At 31.4% G+C, this 11813-nt stretch overlaps 1 protein-coding gene across 1 annotated transcript; it reads right to left on the reverse strand.

The window, feature by feature from the left end:
• Positions 1-1792: 1792 nt before the first annotated feature.
• Positions 1793-7663, reverse strand: LOC144557090 (serine carboxypeptidase-like 13). Its single transcript, XM_078305628.1, has 14 exons — positions 7512-7663; positions 7157-7302; positions 6841-6917; positions 6186-6308; positions 5766-5868; positions 5516-5550; positions 5320-5424; positions 4884-4964; positions 4369-4524; positions 2698-2769; positions 2445-2566; positions 2224-2337; positions 2097-2142; positions 1793-1966 (listed from the first exon to the last, which is right to left on the reverse strand). The coding sequence occupies exons 1-14, from the start codon at positions 7661-7663 to the stop codon at positions 1883-1885; spliced, it is 1416 nt and encodes a 471-aa protein (XP_078161754.1). The 3' UTR covers positions 1793-1882.
• Between the last annotated feature and the right edge of the window lie 4150 nt (positions 7664-11813).

Raw genomic sequence — 11813 nt, forward strand, 5'->3', positions numbered from 1 at the left:
GGTAGAGAATTTTTGTAGAAAGGACAAAGCAGAAATTTTTGATAATTATTTTATCTATCTTGAAAAAAATATGCATTTACTTATTATTTTTTGCTTCAAAAATTCATATTCCGGTTAGAGAAAATAAAAAAATTACAAAATGACTACTCTTCATTGTCAATATTTATAAAGCATTTAAAATATTAAAAAACAAAATCAATCGCTTTGGAAAGATTAGAGAAATCAATGGACAACTAAATTACACTTGACAAGTAAACAACCAATTTTTTTATTAATATCCTCAATTAATTTTTTTTTACACAAATGCCCTCGATTTTTGTTTTTTAAAATGTGCCAACTATCAGAAATCCTGACGGCTCCGGTGAAAAAGAACTAGTTCCACTTATATAGAAAAATCTCATGTGAAACCTGTTCACAAATAATTTTTGGGAACATTGAACCATGCAAATAGAACTTTTTCACAAAGGGTGGATTTATTTTGGGTTCATCAATGCCATCGGTTTGTTTCTCAGAACAAATGATTAAAAGTTCAACGTAATTACAGCGCTGCCACTCGTGACGTACACTATCTGTGCGGAAGCACATCTGATGTAATTTAATTTGTCTTACTTTTGACCGCCCAAATTAGATTAAACGATCCAGAATGCAACTTGGGAGGAGCCGGAACCCCATAATATTAATATTACACCCAATTTGATGTAGATTTGTATTAACGGTAGTTAGTGACAATTGCATTAAATTATCTTAGAACAACTCTACATGAATATGTGCTGATGTCTTTGTGAGTGAATGATCATTTCTGTTTGCAGAGGGATCTTCTTTGTTAACAAATGGACTAATACTTTTTTTTAATATCCCAAACTCTGAATATTTGAACTTCATATCAATTCAAAACTAAATGTACATAATGCAAATAACCAAAGATAAAATGGAAAAACAAGGTGTTAAATTAGAAAAAAAAAAACAAAAAACAAATTAGGAATGCAATTGTTGTTTTCTTGTTTTCTCCTTCCCATTTCTTCTTCCTTTCATTTCTAATTTAACATAATTTCAAAATAAAAATAAGTAATTTAACAGCTTGAGACTGCAATATATATATACCGATATTTTTTTTTCTTTTTTATGAAAAAAAAATACCTAACCCCTTTTCTTTTTAAGAGATCAAAAAGTTTACAACGCACACACCGGAATTATATATAACATTATTTGAAAAAAAAAAGGTAAAAAAATTAGGCTATTGTGAACTCAACCATTTCCTACAACAAAATAAGCCTAACAACATACTACTAACTGAGAATAGCAACATCAAACCAGCTCAAAATATATAGGAACTAAAATAAAATAAGAAGGTTCTTTTTATTAAATAATTGAATTTCATGAACTAAAATTAATATAAACCATGAACTAAAATTAATATAAACCATATTGCAGATATTAAACTAAATATACATATATTGATAACTTATGTTATTTAGTAATTATTTATTAGAAGTATTTTTTTTATTTAAATGGTATTGAAATAAATGATACCAAAGTTTACCTTGATCTTCAACTTGTAGAGCTCTCGGGAATGTGTTATAAATTGAAGATAAAGAAAAATAAACAAGATAGAGGTAATGTATAAATAATGACTTTCTCTTATTCATATGGTTTTCATATCCAAACAAGCTAACAAAGATCCTATTTAAAGACTAGAAATAGTAAATAAAAAATCATCTAAATCAACTTCATCAACAAATATGGGGAGATGAAATATGTTTTTTGAAGGGAATTTTTGAAATAATTAGTGATCTTGAGAGTTGCATCCATAATTTATTTATTCATAAAAATATATTTATTTTATTTTTCCGAATGAACACCAGAGAACAGCCCAAGCATATTCTCATAGAGGTGCACCAGAAAGCCATCTATCAAGCATAGCTAAACATTCCCTCGGTTTACACTCTGCAGCAGTGTGTCCAGCACCCTATGAAGAAAAGTACAACACATTCAATCAATGTGTGAACTACTTTTTCTTTAAATCATGTATCAATTATCAAAGATTCATCATGTTTTATTTTCAAAATTTTCTTCATATCAAGTTCAGACAATCTTACCTTGACAGTAGCAAATGTGAGGTTGTTTGAATACTTCCTTGTGAACCTAAAATCAAGCAGTTTATTTTATGTAAATTATTTTAAGATCTGAATTTATTCTAATAACCAGAAACCAAACAAATCGTACCCTGCTACTTGCCCACCGGAATACCAAGGTCTCCAATCATCTACAATCGAGAAGTTCAGGGACCGTATCCAGGCTTGCGTGCTAATAAAAGAAGCCAACGCATCATGATCACCACTGCATATACACAACTTCAGTACATATATTATTGGCCTGAGATACAACAAAAATGTAGAGGCTAAAAAGAAGAAGATACATTTCACAAGAAGAAAACTTATTCTTACCTATAAATAAGTGCTGGGTAACCTTTATTGGTGATGATACGATGATATGGCACTGCACTGTGAATATCTTTTGTGTATGGTACATCTAAATTTGTACAACTATTCCAATCAACAATTGTTCCCTACATCAAATGCACTTTTTCTTTAAATCTCGCATATATATCCAACAGTTTGTATCTTTCAAAAATTAAATCCTGGTTGTTAGACATAAATTTGGCATGCACAATCTAAGAGAATAACCATATATATGTACCTTGCGGATACCAAGTGCATCTCGGACTGTACCATTATTTGCCCAGAAGTCAGAAAGCTGGTACTTGGCATCCTGGATATACAAAGTTATGAGAAACAATTTAGATGCTGTTTTCAAGAGCAATGTCAATGAGGTTAACAATTTAAACTTCAATCAATAAATATATAAATGAATGCATTTGATTACACAACTCCATTACTTTTTTAAAACCAAGCCCACTTACAAATTATTACCTTTAGAGGGGTACGTATAAAACATTCCATGCTGTGGTTGAAACTAGACATTCCTTATTACAAGGTAAAAGGTTTTATGTGGTTGGTGCAAATTAAGGAATAAAATCTAACCAAAGATGTGCTGCAAAGGAAAGGGTGGTCTGGTGACCCTAATTGATTTTTGTGTCCTCAATGCTAGATACAAGAATCTAGAGATCATCTATTTTTATTATGTCTATATGTGGTAAAGTTGAGGTTTGGGATGGGTATTTGTCACGATTTATTTTTGAACTGGTATAGCTTTGAAAACAGATATTACAATATGTGTTACAACTGCCCAAACATAAAAAAACAACAACTTTTCTTACTAGGTGTGTTTTCTGCTGGTGCCTATGAAATATGAGAAATGAGGTTTGTTTTTCTAGTCGCAAGAAATCAAATCTATTATAAATCTTATTTTACTTATGATTTCTCTGGTGCAATATTGGACAGGTTTAATGGGAGAAGAAGTGAAAGAAAACTTCATAATTGGATGCCTTGAAGACATACATGTGACTTTTGAAGAGCACATGGTGTTACAAGGATAGCATCAAGAAAAAATTGTTAAATTTAAGAGTTTTCTAAGGACCTTAATTAGTGCATTTTGTGTTTCTCAAAACAGTTTTGATGTAATAAGATAGATAGGAGACAAACTGGTACATTGTTGGTACCAGTTAAACGCTTTTTGTGCTAAGATAGTGTTTCCTTTTATCTAGATTGAGAGGAATATAGAAGACTGCTTTTAAAATGCTGTTCTGAGTTTGTTCAGCAGCTAGGCAGTGGTTGTCAGTGACAACACCCTATATTAGGGGTTTTCGTCAGAGCCTGTGTTTAAACATTTTCAGCAATGAAAATGGGCTAACAATCCTTTCTTTCAAAACAAAAAGAACTCCATTATACTTTTGTGAAGTAAATTTCAACTAAACCCTTGCTATACACCTCGGCCATTAGGATGCATTTTAAGTTTTTAACTCAAGTAGACCTCAACTAACCCTAAGTACGGAGTTGTTGTATTAAGTATTTTCAGCTTATTTGAAATATACACTATTTTACCTCAGTTTTAAATTAACACCAAACTAGTTATATTTCAAAATGGACACCAAATTGGTTATATTTCAAAAATTTTCATGTTAAAGTGACACCATATTGGCCTGAACTAATGATAATTGATGAAGATATTTTATTAAATACTCGCAGATCAGTTTGAAAGATAACCTATTTTCAACTAATCCTCTCCTATCTCAACATTTGGTGTCAATTCATTTGAAATTGATTAGTGACAACAATGAAACCAAGCAAAAGAAAATGGGAAATCAAAATGCCACCAGACCATACCAATGATATATCTTCATCATTAATTCTAACTTGGGAAAAGTAAATAATGTAAGAACTAAGAAATAAAGAGACTCATAAGCATTACTCTGCATTCTTTAGGCAGGCGAGAGCTGCCTAAGGGAACTTCTTCAATGTAAGACATCCTTTCAATTGTCCTGCTAGGAATTTGATCCGGTCTCGGGCTATTGACTGATCCACAATAGGGTTCCAAGATATAACCCATATTTATATCTTTTGTGACCTGGTTAATAAACAGTCGTAAATTGTAAACTCGCACATTATACTATTAATGATATTGTTTTGAGAGCATCAAATTAAGGTTTAATTGGAACAACACATTGTACTTCCTATTGAGTATGCCATATGTGAGTTCATTGTACTACAATGGGCCATTGATTAATGCATGAAAAAGATAAGTAAAATTTGTTCCATTGTTTCCATCATCAATTTTCACACAAAGTCTGGGAGGTAAAGGTGTTCACTTGCTCTTTTGGCAGAGATGAAATTTGAACCTCCTTTGGACATATGAAAGTTTATATTGCTAATACAACTAGATTTGAATATTATTTCTGTTCAAAAAGGTATTTAACTGAATCACACCTCATTCACAGCATCAAGATACTTTGCACAATGAATGTTACTTGGGCTCATGTAATTCCCTGAACAGATTTTCTTGGTGGACTGCACAGAAAATTCAACAAATTAGACTTTGAAATTATGCTGTTAATACTTTATTTGAAATAAATGTACTGTAAATAAATTTTCTACTATGATGGGTCATTCTAGTGGTCATAGAATTGTTAAAATGGTAGTTAGACCATACTATTCAGTTGTCTTGATGAACCATTTTAAATAATTTAAATAGTATGTTGAATTGGAGTCTGTTACGGTTTGGTTTAGAAATTATGTGGTTATTGATCTAAATATATGTATTATGCCATTGATTTGTTCTTTTTATGATATATGCTTGACGAAACAGACCGATCCAACCATGATCTCGTCTATGTGATTCCTGTTAGTTATTTTTTTTATGTACCTCATATAGTTCATCAGATATTAGTCCCATTCCGTGAAAATATGGAACCTTGGCATTTTTATCAAAACCTTCAATATCAGTCATGGGATTGCCAGCCAAATAACCCTTAAAATGTCAAGAAATTAAGATTAATTAGTTCCGAGGGGTTGGTAATAGAAAAGCAATAGAGAAGTAAAGAAGATTAAGATTTTCAAACCTTGAGATTAAATTGTGCCCCATGAGATTCTTTAGCTGTAATCAACAAAATGAAAAAATAGATTAAGATCAAAACCTTTTAGAAAGGAACTGAACATATTGTGCCAGTACTGGCATCATGTTGTTTGCAGAGATTGTAATTCCTTTTGCTTGCTTGCTTTTCGCTCTTGTAAGGTTACATATACAGATATACTTGCATCTAGAAATAAATAAACAATTGACTAAAAGAAAATGAAAAGATTGGAAGTTACCTATAGCGATCTCAACAGCTAAAACTGGAATGATCATACCAGCATAGGAAGAGCCGCTTATGTAGAGACGATTTGACTTAAACTTTGGGTGCTCCTCAAGCCACTACATAGAAAAAGGCATGTTTTTATTTTATTTTTTTTAGAAATGGAGAAAGCTTCTCAGTTCTTTCCTTTTTTAGCCTTTGAGATATTTGGATACTAAAACCTCAGACATCTTGAAATTCATTCAACTATCTAATAACTATATATACTGCTCCATGGGCAATTCTGGAAATTAATATTTTTTTTTCCAATAATGTATGCGACATGCATGATAGTGTAAAAAAAAATTACTACATATAAGGAAAAAATAATTTCAGGACACTAGAATAGAAGTTTTCGATTGAAAATTGAACCGTAACCAGAAAAAGGATTATACACCTTATAAAGAAAATGTAGAAGCCGACGAGCAGTCTCAGTGTCAGATGTCTGCCACCCCTCTGTCGTACGTGAATAAGAGAATCCAGCTCCGACAGGTGAATCAACAAATATAACACTGCTCACCTATTTGTTTTATTATAACCATTCAACACTGTCAGTAATGTAGAAAAAAAAACAGAGGATTGCAAATTAGGTACTTAAATTTAGGCTGTTAGATGCCAAATTGCCAATACTCAGACTTGAAAGATCTCGAACTTGATTTATAACAATTCAATCTTCAATAAATTTTACTGTTTTTTTTATTGACGTAACCAAACATGCTATTGTAGTATTGCTCAAAATATTGTTATAAAATACATAACTTTATTACAATATATATATCATAACCCCTCCAACAACTCTATTACACTCAAAAATGTATCCCTAGTGTAAATTACAGCTAGTATTCTAAATACTCCTACATTTGATCATTAGTAAAGAAGGACCCTTGTTTTGTAGCACCGCGTTACAAGTTCTGTAAATTATGTATCCTTGAATATTTTATTTTGATATTTTCAATTTAATTGGATGGGTTAGGTGCACCCGTTACCCGTTACCAGTTGGCAACAACAGAAAGTAGTTTTTATCAAAAGGCAGAGAGACAAAGAAAGAGAACCTGGGTCCAAGAATCAGGCTTATAATAGATGGAAGGTAGGCCATTTTCATAGTTTTGTAAATCAAAATTAAGTGGCCCTGCACAGCACATAAACACTTTGATCACATTAACTTACAAAAAACGAGACAATTAAATAATTAATCATAGAAAGAGAAGTCAACCTCCAACAATATAACAGTATATATATATATCACTTACATATTTAATGCTAGCGTTTCACGTTATAATTAAAGTAATTTGAACGAAAAATAAATTAAGTAATAGGAGATACAAAAAAATTTACCCTAAACCCTGAAACCCAACCTCATTGTCATACCTATCTCAATGGCCAATCCTAAGAGCGAGGAACAACCGGGTCCACCTGTCAGCCAAAGCAATAGAGGATCCTCCTCTGGATTTCTCTCTGATTCAACGAAGTAGTAGAAAAGTTCCACCCCTTTATCTTCATCCACCTCCACGTAGCTGTTCAAGTGTTTACCTTGATTGTCATTAATTAATTTCGACCACAAATTCGAAAAAAAAAATGCTCAACATGATGCTTCTGAAGTTGATATCAGTTTTGAGATTCTTTTGAAAAAGTTTATATATTCACCAAAGAACATTCTCAATCAAAATACTTGAATCAGCAAAAAGAAGTGAGAAGAAGGAGAAATATATAGAAGAGTGTGTACCCAGTTTCTAAAGCAAAAGGCAACGGGCCATCGAACCCCGGGAGGTTGTCAATTCGCTTCCGAGCAGAGACTAACTGCCATGGAGAGCAACACAGCAGAAACAAAAGTGAAATTAGAAAACATTTCTTAGTCTCTTGTTGTGAATACGCCATTCCGGTTCCAAACCTAGCTAATCATATCCACCTGTTCTCAGACTCAGTTGCTGAAAGATATATAGTCAGCTCCCACAATGAGCTAATTATTTCTTTATTTATGGTTTTCTGATTGTTTGTATTGCGAATGCATGCATGCATGCGTGTGTGTAGAGAGAGAGAGAGTTGGGCTACGGTGAGTTGTGAAAGTAAGAGTCTTATTTAATTTATTTCATGTTTTTCTGTTTTCATAGACCAAATAGTCGATCCGAACCGCTCAACACGATATCTATATTGAAATGTGTTTGGAGACTAAATTTTTCATTTTTTGGAAAATTTTTACTATTCTTTTATAATATTTCAAAATCACTATTTTTTATGGTCTAGAATCCATCCAAAAACAATATTTTTCTATCTATCTAAAAAAATAGTAAAAGAATTTCAAAAAATGTAAAATTTAGTCTTCAAACACATTTCATTATGGATATCATGTTGAGCGTTCGGATCGACTATTTGATTTTTGAAAACAAAAATATGAGCATGAAATAAAATAAAATCCTTACTTCGCAACTCACCATAATCTGATAGAATAGCTATTTATATATACGAGTAGGTGCCTTAACATATTGTGAGAAAAAGCTTTTACAAAATAAAGAATCAATTCTTAAGCCCGAAATTTTTACATTTGACATACAAAATATATATATATATAGAGGAGGGATCGGATGACACCATTTTTTGGTGACATCGGATGACACCGTCTATTTTCAAAGTCCAAACCGTTCAACTTGATGGATATGTTAAAATGTACTTGCAGATCAAATTTTACATTTTTCTGAATTTTTTTTGGGTTTATTCAGATGGGTACAAAAATTCAACGGTTCGAATATAGAGATTTTGTTAAATACTTAATAAATAGTAAAAAAATTAAAAAAAATGTAAAATTTGATCTGCAAGTATATTTTAATATATCCATCATATTGAACGGTTTGGATCGACTGTTTGGACTTTGAAACTTCGAAAATGGACATTGTCATCCGATGTCACCAAAAAACGGTGTCATCCGATCCCTCCTCATATATATATATATATATAGAGAGAGAGAGAGAGAGAGAGAGATGGACTTGGGTGAGACGCGGAGCACCACGCGTTCGTACTTCATGCCATATTTTCATTTTGAAAGTCCAAACAACCGATTCGAACCGTTAGATGTGATCTCCATATTGAAATGTGCTTGGAGACCAAATTTTACATTTTTTGGAATTTTTTTACTATTTATTAAGCCACTTTGAAAATCTGAAAATCCGGGTGAACAGTAAAAACAGTAAAAATTTCTGGACCACCGGATCAGCGATTTTCAAAGTGGCTTAATAAATAGTAAAAAAATTTCAAAAAATATAAAATTTGGTCTCCAAGCACATTTCAATATGGAGATCGTGTTGAGCGGTTCGGATCGGTTGTTTGGATTTTCAAAATGACTAAAATGTACCATGGAGCACCAAACGCGTATACTCCGCGTCTCACCCAAGTCCATCTCTCTCTCTCTCTCTCTCTATATATATATATATAGAGAGAGAGAGAGATGGGCTATGGTGCATTGCAATGCATAGGCTATGGTGTGCATTGGACCATAAATCACCGATTCAAAGTTCAAATGACCGATCCAAACCGTTCATCTTGTTCTCCATATTAATATGTGCTTGGAGACCAAATTTTACATTTTTTGGAATTTTTTTACTATTTATTAAGCCACTTTGAAAATCGCTGATCCAACGGTGACTGTTTGGAACAGTAAAATCAGAAGCCACCGTTGGATCAGCGATTTTCAAAGTGGCTTAATAAATAGTAAAAAAATTTCAAAAAATGTAAAATTTGGTCTCCAAGCACATATTAATATGGAGAACAAGATGAACGGTTTGGATCGGTCATTTGGACTTTGAATCGGTGATTTATGGTCCAATGCACACCATAGCCTATGCATTGCAATGCACCATAGCCCATCTCTCTCTCTCTATATATATATATATTTAACCACGATTTTCTGTAAATTTAAAATTTTACACGGCCATAACGATAAATGGCGGACACACACGCACATATTTTGATAATCAAAGCTGTTGCATTTAAATTGTGGGCCATAGAAAATCAGTCAAAGCATGAAATGTATTGAGTAAATCTGACAATGAAAGCATGGAACCCACCCATATTTAATTGACGTGCATGAAAACCAAGAAAACCAAAACCATGAAAACCATCCATATTTAATTGACGTGCATGAAAACCAAGAAAACCAAAACCATGAAAACCATCCATATTTAATTGACGTGCATGAAAACCAAGAAAACCTAAACTATATATAAATGTCCACGTTTAGCTAAGCATGAAAACCAAAGATTCTTGGTCAAAGCATCGTAAAAACCAGATTTTTAATTTAGAGAAAGAAAAATGTTATGTGACCCCAAGGTGGCGGACACTAAATTTCAATCAGTTTTTTGTTGTTTTAAATTTACATAAAATCGTGATTAAATGGTTTTCTGCTATATATCATACTATAAATATAGTAAATCATAATCTAATATCCATTTTTTTTCTTTCTCGTTGAATATCGATCGGTTGTCTGAAAGAAAATGAAACGATAAACAAAGCAAGTAAAATATAAAGTTATAGTTTTAATTAGCAGCAAGCGTAACAAAGGTCAAAATCATTCATCCAGTAAAATATAATCAAAATTATCAAAAGTAAAAAAGTTTGTCCTTTTCTTTCTTTGGTTTCCAATTCCTATTAATGTTATATATTGTTATCGATATGAAGTAAAATAATTTTTATATCATTTTTTATTTTTATTTTTGGGTTCTCTTTCACAGCTATTAGAACCAATTGAGATCCGCAATTAGCGCTGTCAACTTGCTCTACATATATATATTAATGCTAGGAATCCAATTAATTAATTAGGAGTACGAAGTGCAAACGGATTGGAGAGCGGTAAAATCAGGATATACATTTTGACATGACAGTAACTAATTCATATATAACACAAGATATATACATACAAATTAGTTTTATATACTCTATTTATTTATTTTCAGTATGAATTAAAAGCTATCATGTCAAAATATGTACATATCAGATATTAGATATAGATACGCATACAAATTGAATATTAAATACACACAAATACAGTACAAATACAGATAGAATATTAAGCAGATATAAATACATATACAAATATAATTTTAAAATACAAATACATGTTGTATCTGTATTCATACCTATATTCGCTTTTGAAACATGACACCGTGCGTGTCATATAAATATATGTATCAACATAAATCATATCTGGATTCGTATATGTATCTATTAGTATCCGAATATCCGAATTTGCAGAAGATCAAATATACGCTCCTAATAATCCAAGTATTTTTACATGTGTTAAGTTGGATACTATACTAATAATTTTAACAGTATGATGAGTAAAGCTAGGGTACGTGTTCTTAAGTTCACCAAGCCTCTTGGTCTCAAGTCTAAAACTCATCGAATCGGCTTTAAACGACGAATCTGAACCGTTGAAATCCACCTACTTTTGAGTGATGCATCTACATGTAAAAAAATTTAATTTTGAAATAAATTTTGCATAGAGTGAAATGATAAAAAATGTTCAAAAAAATGAATGCATTAAAATTAATTTATTAACATTTTAATTTTGACCGCTTTACTTTATACTAAATTAATTCAAATTTTTAAAATTTTCACATGCAGACGCATTACTCGTAAGGTAGGTGGGTTTCAATTGTTCGGATTTATTATTTGAAGTCAATTTGACAGATTTTAGACTTGAGTTCACCAAAAAAACTTAATGAATCCAGTATGATTTCTCAAATACAATGTACGCAGTGACGAATCGTTGCTATATATATTAATATCAGAAATATTATTTCAAAGCTGATGAATATATTTAAAACAAAAACTTCAGATTAAACAAAGCTGATGAATATATCTCATTCTTTATTCCCGCCAAATAATTATCATTGTTACGAAACAATTTTTCTTCCGTGCACCATCTTTTTAGCAAAGAAAAATTATTTGAAATTGATTTTAATCATCTAATAAGTAAAGAACTATTAAGATAAAAAAAATTAAATATAATCTGTTATATATATTTTTTGTGATAATA

Source organism: Carex rostrata, chromosome 7 (assembly GCF_964058835.1).
Source record: "Carex rostrata chromosome 7, lpCarRost1.2, whole genome shotgun sequence".
NCBI lineage: Eukaryota > Viridiplantae > Streptophyta > Magnoliopsida > Poales > Cyperaceae > Carex > Carex rostrata.